This window comes from Dendrobates tinctorius, unplaced genomic scaffold (assembly GCF_039654945.1).
Source record: "Dendrobates tinctorius isolate UK_male_01 unplaced genomic scaffold, ASM3965494v1 ptg000163l, whole genome shotgun sequence".
In the NCBI taxonomy this organism is placed as follows: domain Eukaryota; kingdom Metazoa; phylum Chordata; class Amphibia; order Anura; family Dendrobatidae; genus Dendrobates; species Dendrobates tinctorius.
The window spans coordinates 14,702,374-14,720,504 of NW_027361830.1; the positions used below are offsets into that span (position 1 = coordinate 14,702,374).

The following is an 18,131-nucleotide window of genomic DNA, read 5'->3' on the forward strand; positions in this document are numbered from 1 at the left end:
CCTGACACCCAAGGGGTTAAATAAAGACTATGACTCACAGGCCTTCTTACAAGTATAATGTCTGACACCATCTGATACATTTACCCCCTCCCCCCCCCCCTTTTTTCCTCTACAATGTCACTACTGGGTTAATGCTATAAATAATGTACTCTTGAATGCCACTGTACATTGAATGTCATGGATACTAATCTAATTGTGTCTCATTTACAGAACCAACAACTGTGATTGTTTGAATCGTCACCCTCAAAGCACTGAATAGCCACTATCTTCACCACTGGCACCTATGATGTCGGCGCTGCAGTAGTTAACTCAGGATAGTTCACTAATGTCCACCGCTCTGCCCTGCAAGCCAGCCTGACAGGCAGTAGTACACTCCCAGTGCTCCCTGCTGACACGCCCCCTCCATGTCTCTCTCGGTGTCCGGAGCTTATGGTGACGTGTCTAATACACGCCCACTGACTTCCGGTGGCGCGCCCCCAACCAGGGCTCATAATTCACAGGGTTATATAACCCTGCCACTCTCACACTTTGCAGCACTTGGGATTCGTGGTGGATACTGCGTCCACACTCCACAAATCACCACGGTAAGAGTTTTATGCCTCTTATAGACAGATTTTGTGACTTCATGTCACGTCACTGCAGTATTACTATAGTACTATTCTTTACCTTCAGCAGTGGGACGGCTTCATGTGCCTCCTCACAGGATTGGTATGTAACTTAGGTAACACAAACCATCTCATCACTTACTAAGTTATATTGGCTATTATAGCACCTTTATCCTCTCCCAGGTCTATCTCACAAAGCCCAGTCACTAAGAATCTCACAGTACAATATATCGGTATGTGTGTTCTTTTCTACGTTGATCTTGTTCTTCATGATTATTTATTACTCTCTGCCAATATATATTATGTGCGATAATGTGACCGATGTCTCAGCATTTTTTCAAAAGTATTTACCTAGAAAACCCATATATTGTTGTATATACTTTCTTTTTTAATTGTATTATTTTCATTTATATTTCACAGTACATTGATGAAGGTCCTAGACCGAAACGTCTGTGTATGTATGTACTGTTGTATAATTAAAAATCACCTTTCTGCATCAGAAACCTTTGGTGTGTGCCAAGTTTATATATATTTAACTCCTGGGACTAAGTCCTGCTTTTCCCCATCTTAGGATGCCCATGAGATGACTGCTCATTGGTGATCGGAGGCCACATGCTCAGGCCCTCAAGCAGCCCAGATTGGCCCGTCAGAAAGGTCCCGGAAGGCTGCGCCTATAAAAGGATCACACGGCCGCACGCTAGTATAGACCATGTGGATTCAGAGTTGTATGCACGTATGAATGTCTCTGGTGAATGATTCATTATGAAACCCCTATCCTTGGTACGCATGTGTTGCGTAGCCTTGCCTGTCAGCACCCAGGCTGAGGCGTAGGTAGGAGGCAGAGTCAGAGACCGGCATCAGTGCCAAGTGGTGGCTTTGTCTGTACGCCACAGTGCACTTGGTTGGCATTCCACAGTAGCCAGCATCAATTAGAGGCATCCGCAGGTGCAACGCCACTCGCTTAGTAGGTCTAGAGGGACTCTGACCCAGTGTCCTTGGGGCAGAGTTCTGTGACCGTATACTGAGTGCTCCCTTTGTCAAGCTCTGTGAGCTTGAACAGGCTCCGGTATTTATGTTCTGCAGTAGTGCGGCTCTGTGAGGAAACAGAGTCTGACTGTCATGATCCATCCTTGGATCTGTGTCAGAGTCTGGATTCTCTTTTATAAATTTTTTTCCTTTCAGGCCATTGGGGGTTAATGCCAGTTTTTGCCCCCGGTGGCCGCTGGTGTTACTACAACTGTAGTTTGTCTGCTTCTGGGTTTTTCCCTCCCTCCGGTGGCTGATGGTGTTACTACATGTTTAGTTAGTCAGCAGGGGGTGACCTCTCCCACATACCTTTATAAGATGTTGTGAGTTCATTCTCCCCTTCACCTTTGATGTCTGATGAACTCCCTCTGCTGGTGATGAGAGGTAGTGAAATTGATTGGGATGGGAAGAACCTGTCATCTGAACTGGCGGAGTGTGATTGGACATCTGGAATTTCTGAGTCGATATAAGGCAGCCGACGCCCTGCAGGGCTGCTGGTGATCCTTTCTGCTCTGAGCTCTTGCATCCAGCTTAGTTCCTGTCTACTAAAAGCTAAGTTTTTGCCCTGCTATTATTCCATAAGATTTTGTCTGGTTTCCTTAGTGTTTGTATTCAGCCAGTCCTGGTTGGGACTGGCTGAATTCCATTTTTGTCTCTGATCAGTTGATCTCTTTGCTCTGTTTTCAGAATATACATGAGTGCTGATATAGTGATTTTGAAGTCTAGCGACTTCAGGGTCTTTTTCCCTATCAGACGGTTGGGACATTTTTGGTAGGGTTTTTTGCGGATTGCAGCCAGCATCTTTTCTGTCCTGTCCTATCTAGTTAGTTGGGCCCCATCATTTGCTCAGCCTGTCTTTCTGTCTGTGTTTGTGTTTTCATCTGTTTTTCACCGACAATACATGTTGGGGGCTGTCTATTGCTTTGGGGTCTGCTCTGGGGCAGTTTAGATTTCTCCTTTCCTTCTTTAGGCTTATGTAGTTCTCCAGCTGTGACGAGGGGTCTAGGGCACCGTAGGAACCCCCCACGGCTACTGTTAGTTGTGGTGTACAGGATCAGGGGTCTGCAATCCGATAGCTACCAACCTCTCCGGTTTTCTGGACTTAGCTTGTATTTTTGTTTTCTCCTCCTCCGGTGACTCATTCATAACAGAATCACCAGCCATGCCGCAGATTCTAGGGTGCTCAATAGCAGGAAGGAATTGTAAAAAAAAAAAAAAAAAAGTGTCATAATTTTTTTTTTTTGTGTGTATATTTTTTTCCTCTATTTCTCTGAGGCCGTAGGGGGAATTTTTTCTCAATGGAGATTAAGCAATTGTCTGATCGTGTGGAGCAGCTTACTGCTGAAGTGCGGGGAATTTCCGCCTATCTTGCTCATTCACATGCTGCTGAACCAAAGATTCCTACTCCTGATGTGTTTTTTGGGGATCGGTCTAAATTTCTGAATTTTACGAATAATTGTAAATTATTTTTTGCCTTGAAGCCCAACTCATCGGGGAGCTCCGCGCAGCAGGTTAAAATTGTCATCTCTTTGCTGCGCGGTGATCCCCAGGATTGGGCGTTTTCTTTGAAACCTGATGATCCTATTCTGACTGATGTGAACGCATTTTTTCTGGCCTTGGGGTTGTTGTATGATGAACCTAATGCTATTGATCAGGCTGAAAAGGCCCTGTTGGCATTGAGCCAGGGTCAGGATTCTGTAGAGTTGTACTGTCAAAAATTCCGAAAGTGGGCGGTCCTTACGACCTGGAATGATGGTGCCTTGGCAGCTCTCTTTCGGAAGGGTTTGTCAGAAACTGTAAAAGATACTATATGGTGGGATTTCCTGTTCCCTCTGGTCTTGACAATTCTATGTCATTAGCCATTCAGGTTGATCGGCGTTTACGTGAATGTAAAATTACACGAGAAATGTTGCCACCTGTTGAACAAATGTCTGATCCTATGCAATGTGATAGAGTTTTGTCTAGGGCGCAACGTCAGGAGTTCAGAAGGCGTAATAAGCTGTGTTTTTTCTGTGGAGATGCCTCTCATATTATTTCTGTCTGCCCTAAACGAGAGAAACGTTTTGAACACACATTTGCTGTGGGTGGTGTTCAACCTAAGTTTCTTCTGGCAATTACTCTGATCTGCTCCCTGTCCACATTTTCCGCTAAGGCTTTTGTGGATTCTGGAGCAGCTCTGAACCTGATGGACTTGGATTTTGCTAAACGTTGTGGATTTCCTATGACACCTCTGCGGACGCCTATCCCTTTGAGGGGTATTGATGCTACTCCTTTGGCGAAGAATAAACCTCAGTTTTGGACCCAGGTGGTAATGCGGTTCGCCCCAGACCATCAAGAAAATTGCAGATTTTTAGTGTTGCATAATTTGCATGATACCATCGTTCTGGGGTTTCCCTGGTTGCAAATCCATAATCCAGTTTTGGATTGGAAATCTGTGTCTGTGGTGAGTTGGGGTTGTCGGTGTGCCCTTAGTGACGCTCCTATTTTCTCCACCTCTCCCCAGTCGCATGATGTTCCTGACTATTTGGCTGATTTTTATGATGTATTTAGTGAGAATAAGTCTGCGTCTTTGCCTCCTCATAGGAGTTATGACTGTGCAATTGAACTGAGCCCTGGGTGTAAATTTCCCAAGGGTCGACTTTTCAATTTATCTGTACCCGAGCACGAGGCTATGCAATCCTATATAAAGGAGTCGTTGGAGAAGGGTCATATTAGACCATCCTCTTCACCCTTAGGTGCTGTTTTTTTTTTGTGGCTAAAAAAGATAGTTCATTAAGGCCTTGTATTGACTATCGTTCCCTCAACAAAATTACTGTTAAATATCAGCATCCGTTACCCCTGATTTCTGATCTATTCTCCAGAGTTAAAGGTGCTTGCTGGTTTACCAAGCTTGACCTCAGGGGGCGTATAATCTAATTCGCATTAAGCAAGGGGATGAATGGAAGACGGCGTTTAATACTTTTCTGTCTTCCAGTGCTTCATGAATGATATTTTCCGAGACTTTGTGGATAAATTTTTGATCATCTATCTGGATGATATTTTGATCTTCTCCAAGGATTGGGACTCTCATGTGGAACATGTTCGGACTGTGTTCCGGATTTTGAGGGAGAATTCCCTGTATGTCAAGGGATCGAAATGCCTTTTTGGTGTACAGAGGATTTCATTTTTGGGATTTATTTTGTCTCCGTCAACTATTGAAAATGGACCCGGCCAAGGTACAGGCCATTTATGATTGGGTTCAGCCCACTTCTTTGAAGGCCCTCCAGAAGTTTTTGGGTTTTGCTAATTTTTATCGGAAATTTATAGCTAATTTTTCTGGTATTGCCAAACCATTGACAGATTTGACTGAGAAGGGGGCTGATGTGCTGAATTGGTCTCCGGAGGCTGTTTCTTCTTTTCAGGAGCTGAAGCGAAGGTTCACTTCTGCTCCGGTTTTGCGGCAACCTGATGTCTCACTCCCGTTTCAGGTAGAGGTGGATGCTTCTGAGATCGGTGCAGGAGCTGTTTTGTCCCAAAAAGATCCTGTAACATCTAAAATGAATCCCTGTGCTTTCTTTTCCCGAAAGTTCTCCCCATCCGAACGTAACTATGATGTGGGGAATCGGGAACTGTTAGCCATGAAATGGGCATTTGAGGAGTGGAGACATTCATTGGAGGGAGCTAAACATCAAGTCGTGGTCCTTACTGACCACAAGAATTTGATTTACCTGGAGTCGGCCAAACGCTTGAATCCTATACAGGCTAGGTGGGCCTTGTTTTTCACATGTTTTGATTTTGTGTTCTCTTTTCTTCCGGGCACTAAGAATGTCAAGGCAGATGCCCTCTCTAGGAGTTTCTTTGCTGATTCTCCTATTGTGACCAAGCCTGCTACCATCTTAGGTGAGGGGGTAGTTCTTTCTGCCATCTCGCCCGATTTGAGACGTGTTCTGGAAGAGTTTCAGGAGGACAAACCTGAGCGTTGTCCCATTGGAAAATTGTATGTTCCTGACCAGTGGAGGAAGAGAGTGATGTCTGAGGTTCATTGCTCCGCATTGGCTGGTCATCCAGGTATTTTTGGTACTAGAGATTTGGTGAGTCAGTCTTTTTGGTGGCCCGCCTTGTCTCGTGATGTCAGGAATTTTGTGCAGTCCTGTGGGACTTGCTCCCGGTCTAAACCTTGTTCTCGCTCTAGTGGGTTGTTGATGCCTTTGCCGGTGCCCAGGAGGCCATGGACCCATATTTCAATGGATTTTATCTCTGATATGCCTGTCTCTCAGAGAATGACTGTTATTTGGGTGATTTGTGATAGATTCTCTAAGATGGTCCATCTTGTACCACTCCCTAAGTTGCCATCTTCCTCAGAGTTGGTGCCCTTGTTTTTGCGACAGGTGGTTCGCTTGCACGGGATTCCTGAGAACATTGTATCTGACAGAGGAGTTCAGTTTGTTTCTAGATTTTGGAGGACTTTCTGTTCCAAGCTGGGAATTCAGTTGTCCTTCTCCTCTGCGTTTCACCCTCAGACCAATGGGCAGACGGAGAGAACAAACCAGACTTTGGAGTCGTATTTGAGATGTTTTATTTTTGCTGATCAGGATGATTGGGTTTCATTTTTGCCCTTGGCTGAATTTGCTTTAAATTATAGAGCTAGTTCTGCCACTTTGATGTCACTAGAGTTGAGCGACTTTTGTTTTTTTAGGGTCGAGTTTCGTTTCGTGAAACCCGACTTTTCCAAAAGTCGGGTCGAGCAAGATCGTCCGATTATAGGGAAAAGTCGGGGTCGTCCCGAAACACGAAACCCAATGTAAGTCAATGGGGAATAAAAGTCGGCAGTGAGAGGAGGACAGGAAACACACCTACAGTGCCCATTTGAATGCCAAAAGCATCAATTCTTCTTACTTAAGCTTGTCAACCTTAATTAACTTCATAATACAAGTTACGCACTGAAAAATGGGGGTTATTTGGCTACAGACTGTGGGGGGGGAGGGCTGGCTCCAGGTTTTCATGTGCCCTGGGCGAAAGAGCGCCCCTTTAACACATACCACAACTCATCATGCTCCGATACGGCAGAGAAATAGCGGTATAGTACAATGAAAAATACTTCACTTTTTACATCTCATGACGAGGCCCATCTATTTCTCCATACAGAATCATTGTTCCCATATAATGTTTGAAACAGTATATGATGAGCTCCACATAATGCTACAGTATATGTTGGTCCCCATGGATGAAGCTCCACTGTCTTATGGGCCCAAATAATGCTCCAAACATAATGGGCCCCATTTCTAATGCTCTAGTGTATAATGGGCCCTGTAAATGCTGCTCCAGTGTCTGATGTCCACCTTTGGAATGTTCCAGTGTATGGTGGGCCCCATCTATCATTCTCCAGAGTATAGTGCTCCCCAAAAATTGCTGTCCCAACATTGAAAACAATCAAATAAGTCTCCTCGCTAGGGAATCCCTGTACTTGTCTGGACTCCTCGTCGTCCCCATCTTCCATCTCACTGCACAGTATTTCAACTTTGCAAGTGCTGTGATCCTGAGCAAGCAGGGGGGGCCCACTCATTGGCGACGGCACTGGCACAGGGCCCCTAATAGTACGGTGGTGTGTCTGATGGCTGGTGGGCCGAACCTGCACTTTCATCTGCAGCTTCCTCTTTGTCACCGTGTAAGATGGAACTGTATATGGGAAGGGTAACCTGAGCTTCATCAGGGTCAGATTCAGGCCGTGTAGCGTGCGAGGGGAATGTAGTGGCCTGGGTCAATGTACCAGCAGATTCATCGAGCAGTGGCTGGGCATCAGTGCACTTGTGTCGCCCCCAGGAGTACGGTCGCCACAGTGGCATTACCTTCTTCCTAGGGAGTGTGATGTCATGCTTGGGAGCAACGAACGATCTCTCTAGCAGGTTAACTGATTGGGCGGCGTTATTCCCACGAGTCATGACCCTCCAAACAGCGTTCATGAAGGCAAAGTGTTTGTTTTACGTGGGCAGTATGGTTGCAAAGCTGAACCTTAAAGGAATGTCCAGAAGGGCACCACCAGGAGTGGAGCCTACGGTTAAATTCGACTCCACCTGGGAAACCTCAACCATGCCAGCTACAGAACAGATGCACACATTGCAAGCTTAATTCCGTTAACGAACGAGACTACGTCATGCCCCGCGGTCTGAGTCCGGCTTACTAGAGGGACACGTGAGGCTCTGGCACATGAGATTGGCCAATAACTGGTGTGTCATGCCCTTACATGTCCGTGGCTGCATGTGCGCTACATTGAAAAGGCCAGCGTTTGTCGCTTACAGGTGCAGATAACCCGCTGAACAACGTTAGTGATGGGGATCACTGATTACAATTATTACCCGCGAACAATGATTTCCCAGTAAGTGCAGGTCAACCGCAGTTCCGGAATAAGGCCTAACCGTCATTCCTGAAAAAATGAAAAACTTACGTGTGCAAACCACAGGTGCTGTAGCTTGCTTAACAGCTCGCCAGCCGTTCTCACGCCCAGTATGGATTACACGTGATTGCACAAAGGTGAGAAAGGGTACCGTATCCCCAGATAACATGTATGGATAGCGTACACATTCAAAATATATGTCTATACATCAGGAGGCAGGCTCAGACGGTGTTAGGCCCAGTATGGATTGCACGAGATTGCACAAAGGTGAGAAAGGGTACCGTATCCCCAGATAACATGTATGGATAGCGTACACATTCAAAATATATGTCTATACATCAGGAGGCAGGCTCAGACGGTGTTAGGCCCAGTATGGATTGCACGTGATTGCACAAAGGTTAGAAAGGGTACCGTATCCCCAGATAACATGTATGGATAGCGTACACATTCAAAATATATGTCTATACATCAGGAGGCAGGCTCAGACGGTGTTATGCCCAGTATGGATTGCATGTGTTTGCACAAAGGTTAGAAAGGGAACCGTATCCCCAGATAACATGTATGGATAGCGTACACATTCAAAATATATGTCTATATACATCAGGAGGCAGGCTCAGACGGTGTTAGGCCCAGTATGGATTGCACGTGATTGCACAAAGGTTAGAAAGGGTACCGTATCCCCAGATAACATGTATGGATAGCGTACACATTCAAAATATATGTCTATACATCAGGAGGCAGGCTCAGACGGTGTTAGGCCCAGTATGGATTGCACGTGATTGCACAAAGGTTAGAAAGGGAACCGTATCCCCAGATAACATGTATGGATAGCGTACACATTCAAAATATATGTCTATACATCAGGAGGCAGGCTCAAACGGTGTCAGGCACAGTATGGATTTGACGGCCCAGACTACACAGCGGAGGAGCAGGGAGAGGTAAAGATTGCAAATGCTGGGGCCCTGCCCAAGCAAGGGGGGCCCACTCGTGGGCGTCGGTACTGGCACTGGGCCCCTCATAGTACGGCGGTGTGTCTGACGGCGGGTGTGCACCACCACCGTCAGAGACACTTGATTGCACTATGAGGGACCCTGTGCCAGTGCCCGCGCCCAAGAGTCGGCCTACCCACCTGTCCAGGGCAACGGCACTCGCACGGTGTCGTGCACTAGGTGGTGACCCCGGCCATGGGGGGGGAGGCAGCACAGTTAGGGAGTTTTAGAAAGTGGCATATGTTGATGTTGGACATTCAGCTGATGCAAAAGGTGAAATAGGTCAAGTCCCAGGAAGAGGTGGACCAAAGCAAGCCATTTTTCTGTCACCCTATGTGTCATCAGGGGAAGGTGGGACAAAATCCTTGGAAACCCATGCGTGGTTCATTTTAATGAAGGTTAGATCATCCACATTTTGGGTTGACAGACGGATCCTTTTTTCTGTCAGGATTGATCCAGCTGCACTGAAGACTCTTTCCGATAGCACACTTGCAGCTGGGCAAGCGAGCTCCTGTAAGGCATATTGTGCCAATTCAGGCCAGGTGTCCAGTTTAGCGGCCCAATAGTCAAAGGGGAATGACCTGTGTGGGAGAACATCGATATGGGAGGAAAAGTAGTTTGTAACCATAGTTGACAACTGCTGTCTCCTGTCACTTTCCATCGATGCAGTATTACCAGTTGTGTGAGCGGTACTTGAAAAATCAGTCCACAACATTGTCATGAAACCCCTGTCTCCAACGCCACTTCTGCTGTGTGCACCACGAACACCTCTGCCAAGCTGACCCCGGCCCGTACGGCTCGTGTGAGAACCATCACCGCTGCTGTGTGCTGGGAATGCCTCAAGCAACCGATTTACCAGAGTTGCTTGTTTATTAGCCAATATTAGGTCAAGGTTCTCCTGTGGCATGATGTTTTGTAATTTGCCTTTATAGCGTGGATCCAGGATGCTGGCCAACCAGTAGTCGTCATCGTTCATCATTTTGGCAATGCGGGGGTCCCTTTTTAGGATCTGCAAGACATAATCTGACATGTGGGCCAATGTTCCCGGTGTCAATGATGCACTGCGAGTGCTGGTTGGAGGAGCACTTTCTGGCAAATCCACATCCCTCCAGTCACGCACAAACCCTGTACCAGACCTTGCCACGCCAACATTTTCACTTGCCCCATGAGATGCATCCTCCTCCCCTAAGTAATCATCCCCATCATCCTCCTCCTCCTCCTCTTCCTCCACCTCGTCCAGGTGAGGTCCCTGAGCAGACAATGGCTGAATGTCATCAAGGATTCCCTCCTCCTCTTCCTCCTCATCAACATTGGCTGCAGAAGCCTGCTCCTTAAGGTGCGTCAAAGTTTGCATGAGCAGACGCATAAGTGGGATGCTCATGCTTAGGATGGCGTCATCTGCGCTTACCAGCCGTGTGCATTCCTCAAAACACTGAAGGACTTTACATAGGTCTTTCAGCTTCGACCACTGCACACCTGTCAACTCCATGTCTGCTCTCAAAGTGCCTGGTCGTGTATCCTCCCACAAATGCATTATGGCCTGCCTCTGCTCGCACAGCCGCTCCACCATGTGCAGGGTGGAGTTCCACCTTGTTGCAATGTCAATAATGAGGCGGTGGTTGGGAAGGTGGAGCAATCGCTGCAGCTTCTGCATACGAACGGAGTGTACAGGCGACCGGCGGATGTGCGCGCACAGTCTTCGCACCTTCTGGAGCAGGGCTGTTAACTCCGGATAATTTTTGAGGAAGCACTGCACCACCAGGTTCAAGGTGTGAGCCAAGCAAGGTATGTGGCTGAGTTCTGAAAGGGCTATGGCTGCCACAAAATTACGGCCGTTATCACTAACTACCTTGCCTGCCTCAAGATGTACACTGCCCAGCCATGACTCAGTTTGTCGCTTCAAGTACTCGGCCAGCACCTCGGCGGTGTGTCTGTCGCCCAAACACATCATCTGCAACACAGCCTGCTGACGCTTTCCACTAGCTGCTCGATAGGGGGACACCTCGTGTGCAACAGTGGCAGCTGCAGATGGAGTGCTCGTACGACTGCGCTCTGTGGACGAGCTTTCGCTTCTGGAGGAGGAGGAGGAGGAGGAGGGTCGAACGCCTACAGCCAACTGTTTCCTATACCGTGGGCTAGGCAGCACTGTCCCACCACCGCTGTCCCCTGTGGACCCTGCATCCACCACATTAACCCAGTGTGCAGTGATGGACACGTAACGGCCCTGGCCATGCCGACTGGACCATGCATCAGTTGTGAGGTGCACCTTTCCGCTCACTGACTGCTTGAGTGCATGGACAATGCGGTCTTTCACATGATGGTGGAGGGCTGGGATGGCTTTGCGAGAGAAGAAGTGGCGACTGGGTAGGTCATAGCATGGTACTGCATAGGCCATGAGTTCGCGGAAAGCTGTGCTTTCCACCAACCGAAAGGGCATCATCTCAAACGAGATTAGTTTGGCAATGTGGGCGTTCAAACCCAGTGTACGCGGATGAGAGACTGAGTACTTTTTTGACCTAATCATAGTGTCTGGGAGGGTGAGCTGGACTTGAGAGCTGCATATGGTGGAAGTAGCGGTGGACAGGGCGGACTGAGAGAGGGTTGATGATGGTGATGGAGTTGTTGTTCTTTCTGATGGCCTAGAATCAGTCTTTCGTTGATATAACAGTGGGATTCCCTGACTGCTGTGGCCTTGCAACGACACCTCAACATTTGCTGCTGTGCTAACCGGTGGGCTTACAGTGGGGGAAACAATGTAGCGTTGCTGACTACCTTCGCTGTGATCAGTTGCACATGTGGCACTTGAGGTTTGGTGTTGTGTCCAAGCTTGCAAGTGCATGCTGGTTAAATGTTTAAGCATGCAACTGGTATTCAAACTTTTCAGATTTTTCCCTCGGCTAAAGGTCTTTGCGCACTTCTTACAGATAACCTTGGCCTGATCATGAGGATTTTGTTCAAAAAAGTGCCACACTGCACTCTTCCTACTTTGGCAGACATTTTGCGGCCTAGCACACTGTGATCTTTTGACCCTCTGGACAAGCTGTCCAGCAACTCTTTTGATGTTTGGAACCTGTCTTTGGAGTGCTCCGGGCCTGCCAGATAACAGCTGTTGCGATGTCGATGTCTGCTGTGGATGCTCCTCATCTGAGCTATTGGAAGCAGCACCCTCTTCCCCCAATGGATGCCAATCTGGGTCAACAACTGGGTCATCCATCACCTCCTCTTCTATGTCATGTGCACCTTCCTCTGTGTCACCGTGTATGGTGGTATAGTGTGCGGGAAGGGGCACCTGAGTCTCATCAGGGTCAGAATCTGGCTCTGTACACTGCGAGGACAATGTAGTGCTCTGAGTGAATGTACCAGCAGAATCATCCATCAGCGGCTGTGCATCAGTGCACTCCATGTCAGATTCATCTTGGCCTGGGTAATTCACCATTTCACTTGATAATCCAGGCATGGTATGTGAAAACAGCTCCATGTAGTAATCAGTAGTATGGCCTGCGTCATCCTTCAATCTTGGTTGGGGTGAAGGACACAAGGAAAGGTGTGGTTCATGAACATGAGCCTCCAATGACGACTCAGTGCTTTTACTTTTTACAACTGAAGAAGAGGAGGCGATAGAGCTGGAGGCTGAGTCAGCAATGTAAGACAAAACTTTTTCCTGATGCTCTGGCTTTAAAAGCGGTTTGCCAACTCCTAGAAAACTAAGCGTTCGAGGTCTTATGTAGCCAGACGATGACGCAGGCTCAACACCTACTGCATTCGGTCCTATTTTGCTCTTGCCACTACCATCAGATCCACCACCAACACCATCATTACCAGCTGCCAACCCCCGCCCAATTCCACGGCCTCTTCCACCAGCCTTCCTCATTTTTGGTAGAAATGTAGACAAAATCCAACAAACTATATAGTAATGTAAAACAAGGTACAAGGTGTCTATAGGACAGGGGAGATTTTGAATTTCTGCAGACACTTGTGGACACTGGACACTTTTGGATTGTGTGAGGCCCACTGAATATCTGAACGCTCTGTCACAGGCTCGATGGCACAGCTGTGACCAAAATGACTAGAGGATAAGGGAGATTTTGAATTTCTGCACACACTTGTGGACACTGGACACTTTTGGATTGTGTGAGGCCCACTGAATATCTGAGCGCTCTGTCACAGGCTCGATGGCACAGCTGTGACCAAAGTGACTAGAGGATAAGGGAGATTTTGAATTTCTGCACACACTTGTGGACACTGGACACTTATGGATTGTGTGAGGCCCACTGAATATCTGAGCGCTCTGTCACAGGCTCGATGGCACAGCTGTGACCAAAGTGACTAGAGGATAAGGGAGATTTTGAATTTCTGCACACACTTGTGGACACTGGACACTTTTGGATTGTGTGAGGCCCACTGAATATCTGAGCGCTCTGTCACAGGCTCGATGGCACAGCTGTGACCAAAGTGACTAGAGGATAAGGGAGATTTTGAATTTCTGCACACACTTGTGGACACTGGACACTTATGGATTGTGTGAGGCCCACTGAATATCACAGCGCTATGTCACAGGCAGAAATTGGCTAGTGTATCACAAACTACAAGGTGTATGTAGAATTGGGCAGAATAGGAATCTCCCTAGAGTGCACGTCTGTAAGAACGGAACATGTCCTCGTTTTATTCTCACAGAGTGACACACTAATAGCTTCACTGTGGCTGTGATAACAGCCGTTACACGGTACTGTGTGAGGAGCGTACACCGCTGTATGGTGTGAAAAAATGCACGCTCAGTACCTCAGCAGGACAAAAAAAAAAATTGGGATTGCTTTTAAAAAAGCAGTTTGCGGAGCAGTGGGTAAACAGCAATGCAGGAATGTCAGGAAGCCTTAGAAGGCAGCCCAACAACCAACACCACTGATACACCACTATATAGCCTCCCCTTGCACTGCACACACAGTGACTGGTGTGTTGTACAGGCAAAATCGCTAGCAGCAGAAGCAGTTTTTTTTTCTTCTCACCAGGACAAAAAAAAAAAATTGGGATTGCTTTTAAAAAAGCAGTTTGCGGAGCAGTGGGTAAACAGCAATGCAGGAATGTCAGGAAGCCTTAGAAGGCAGCCCAACAACCAACACCACTGATACACCACTATATAGCCTCCCCTTGCACTGCACACACAGTGACTGGTGTGTTGTACAGGCAAAATCGCTAGCAGCAGAAGCAGTTTTTGGTGTCTTCTTCCCTGCCTAACGCTCTCCCTACAAAATCATCAGCTGGAGCAGCTCTCTCTATTCTGAGATCAGCATGAGTAACATGGCGGTCGGCGTGCACGCCCTTTTATACCCCCTGTGACGCCCCCCAAAGCAAGCCAATCACTTGCATGCCCTTCTGAAAGATGGTGGTGACCCGTGCCTATGTCATCACGTTGCCCACAGTGTCTGTGGATCCTGATTGGCTGAAAAAGAGCGCAAAACAAACTTTTGAAACGCGACTTTGGCGCGTAAGTCGCCGACCTCGTGGCCGACCTCATCCTAGGGTCGGGTTTCGTTTCATGAAACCCGACTTTGCCAAAAGTCGGCGACTTTTGAAATTTTTCGACCCGTTTCGCTCAACTCTAGATGTCACCTTTTTTTTGTAACTTTGGGTTTCATCCTCGATTCTCTTCAGGGCAGGTGGAGTCTTCTGCCTGCCCAGGTGTTGACACTGTGGTGGAGAGAATGCACCAGATTTGGGACCAAGTGGTGGATAAGTTGTCTCTCTCCCTGGAAAAGGCCCAGCGGTTTTCTAACCGGCATAGGACCATTGGTCCCCGGTTTAAGGTGGGTGATATGGTTTGGTTGTCATCAAAAAATATCTCTATGAAGGTGGCTTCTCCAAAGTTTAAACCTAGATTTATTGGACCTTACAAGATTTTGGAGATTCTTAATCTGGTCTCTTTTCGATTGGCTCTTCCTGTTACATTCAAGATCCATAACGTGTTTCATAAGTCTCTGTTAAAGAGGTTTGTTGAGCCAGTAGTTCCTGTGGTGGCACCTCCTGACCCTGTATTGGTTGAAGGTAATGTGGAATATGAGATTGAGAAGATACTGGATTCTCGTCGGGCTAGACGGAGACTCCAGTATTTGGTTAAATGGAAAGGTTATGGCCAGGAGGATAATTCTTGGGTCCCTGCATCCGATATTCATGCCGAAAGATTGGTTTGTGCTTTTCATCGGGTCCATCCTGATCGCCCTGGTGGCGTGGATGAGGGTTCGGTGACCCCTCCTCAAGGGAGAGGTACTGTTGTGAGTTCATTCTCCCCTTCACCTTTGATGTCTGATGAACTCCCTCTGCTGGTGAAGAGAGGTAGTGAAATTGATTGGGATGGGAAGAACCTGTCATCTGAACTGGCGGAGTGTGATTGGACATCTGGAATTTCTGAGTGGATATAAGGCAGCCGACTCCCTGCAGGGCTGCTGGTGATCCTTTCTGCTCTGAGCTCTTGCATCCAGCTTAGTTCCTGTCTACTAAAAGCTAAGTTTTTGCCCTGCTATTATTCCATGAGATTTTGTCTGGTTTCCTTAGTGTTTGTATTCAGCCAGTCCTGGTTGGGACTGGCTGAATTCCATTTTTGTCTCTGATCAGTTGATCTCTTTGCTCTGTTTTCAGAATATACCTGAGTGCTGATATAGTGATTTTGAAGTCTAGCGACTTCAGGGTCTTTTTCCCTATCAGACGGTTGGGACATTTTTGGTAGGGTTTTTTGCGGATTGCAGCCAGCATCTTTTCTGTCCTGTCCTATCTAGTTAGTTGGGCCCCATTGTTTGCTCAGCCTGTCTTTCTGTCTGTGTTTGTGTTTTCATCTGTTTTTCACCGACAATACATGTTGGGGGCTGTCTATTGCTTTGGGGTCTGCTCTGGGGCAGTTTAGATTTCCCCTTTCCTTCTTTAGGCTTATGTAGTTCTCCAGCTGTGACGAGGGGCCTAGGGCACCGTAGGAACCCCCCACGGCTACTGTTAGTTGTGGTGTATAGGATCAGGGGTCTGCAATCCGATAGCTACCAACCTCTCCGGTTTTCTGGACTTAGCTTGTATTTTTGTTTTCTCCTCCTCCGGTGACTCATTCATAACAATAAGGCCACCTGGTGCTGCAGATCACTGTTGGTAATACTGGTCATTTGGAAGCCAATCGTGCTGAAGAGAGAAGCTATCTTGAGCAGTGCTGTTTGCAGCTGATCTGGAGCAGTGGTTATCTTGCTGGAAGCGGTGTTCATGTGCCTTACGCTGCGGTCCGGTGCATGACTGCAGAGCAAGCTAAGTGTTGTTGTTTTTCCCTGTCTGTTTTTTTCCCCTGGTGTCTCATTAGTTCAATGGTGGGACCAGTGTCCGCACTTGCCAGTTTCCTAGTAAGGGATAGGTGCAGGGTGAGCGACCTAGGTATCCTGGTGGCGACAGGTTGAAAGAACTTGTATAGGAAACATGAAGAGAGTTCAGGGCTCTTCCTTAGAAGAGTGCAGGAGGCCTGCAAGCTACACTTCAGGCTCCGCCCTCGTTCATTAGGGAGTGAGGAACAGCGGGTGGGATTCATCATATCCCTACTTAATGGTGATCCCCAATCCTGGGCCGTCTCCCTGCTGGCCACACCATCTCTATGGTCGGTGGACGAGTTTTTTGCAGCTTTGGCGAATATGCCCCCTGTAGTCCTTGCTAGGGAGAAGGTCTCACTGGTGCAGTCGGACGAGCCCAGGCAGGTGGGAGGAGTTGCTTCCCCAATGGTGTTGCCTGCGGTTCGTCATGGTTTGGGGGCATGTTTTAGCTGTGGGCAGACTGGTCATTTTATCAGGGTCTGCCCGGCTCATGACAAAACTTCTGTGACACCCAAGAAGCCGGGTCCCCCTGGTCATTTGGAGGGAGGCGGCCAAGGATTGTATATTTCCTCCATTTTGCCCTCTCAGTGTACTATGTCAGCAGAAGTGGTGGTTGGCAGGGTACCTGAGGGCATACCAGTGTTTATGGACAGTGGAGCGTGAGTCACTCTGGTGGACGCTCACTTTGTCCAGACCCATGGCCTGAGGTGTAAGATGCTGGCCAAACCCCTAAGCGTCCAGGCCATTGACTCTGTCCCACTGAGCCAGGAGAGGTTGACCCAAGTCGTGGAAAATATACATCTGCATATAGGGACTCATCATGTAGAGTCCCTGTCATGCTACATCTTGGGGGGAATGCCATCACCTATCGTTTTAGGCCTCCCTTGTTTGGAAAAACACAACCCGGTCATAGATTGGTGGTCTAGGGAAGTAGTCAGCTGGGATCAGTCGTGTGAGGGCTGCTGCCTGGGCGCTACTGTCTCTGCCGTCTTTCTACAACCATCCCCTTCTTCTTCAGTGGGGGCAGCAGAGGTCATGCCAGCGAGTAGGGGCAAGTCTCAACCTTCGCCATGAGCCAACCCTGAGAGGCGGAGTCCTCGTAGGAGAAGGGGTCGGAGGAGGGTAGTGGTTCCCTCTGTGAATTGCGGGGGTGTGAGTGTGGTGACACAGGGGGACGCCTCTGTTGTCAGTTCCTGGAAAAGTTCACCGTCTTGTGGCAAACGTGTGCATGGCAATAAACGTTCAGGTCCTGACCTGTGTGTGAACGAGTATGTATGGGTGTCCACAAAAACATCCGGTGGAAGTGTGCTGCAGGGGTCTGGATTTCTCAGGTGATCGGGCCGTATCGGGTGTCGGCCATTCTTGGCCCGGGGACTTACCAGCTGGAGTTACCCCCAGTAATGCCCATACACAACTCATTCCCCAGGTCGGCGCTCTAGAGATTTGTGGTGCCTCCGGAGCATACATTGTCACCTCCATCAGTCCATGTTTGCCATGAACCTGAGAGTCAGGTGGTTGCTGAGGTGAACTCTGGTGGATCTAGGCATCCTCACCATAGGTGTTTTTCTGGTGAGGTGCAGTGTTGAGGGTCCGGAGGCCCCTCATTGAAGGAGGGGTACTGTCACGATCCATCCTTGGATTTGTGTCAAAGTCTGGATTCTCTTTTATAAACTTTATTCCTTTCAGGCCATCGGGCATTAATGTCAGTTTTTGCTCCCGGTGGCCGCTGATGTTACTACAATAGTAGTTGGTCTGCTTCTGGGTTTTTCCCTCCCCTGGTGGCCGCTGGTGTTACTACATGTTTAGTTAGTCA

At 48.0% G+C, this 18,131-nt stretch overlaps 1 protein-coding gene across 2 annotated transcripts in view; it reads left to right on the top strand.

Moving 5' to 3' along the window:
- Window positions 1–18,131, top strand: part of LOC141052892 (uncharacterized) — a 123,847-nt gene that overhangs the window by 3,801 nt on the left and 101,915 nt on the right. For both annotated transcript variants that reach the window (XM_073550212.1, XM_073550213.1), the window contains one exon: window positions 211–584. In XM_073550212.1, coding sequence (XP_073406313.1) covers window positions 211–225 — 15 coding nt within the window. In that variant the 3' untranslated portion in view covers window positions 226–584. The remainder of the gene's footprint in view (window positions 1–210; window positions 585–18,131) is intronic.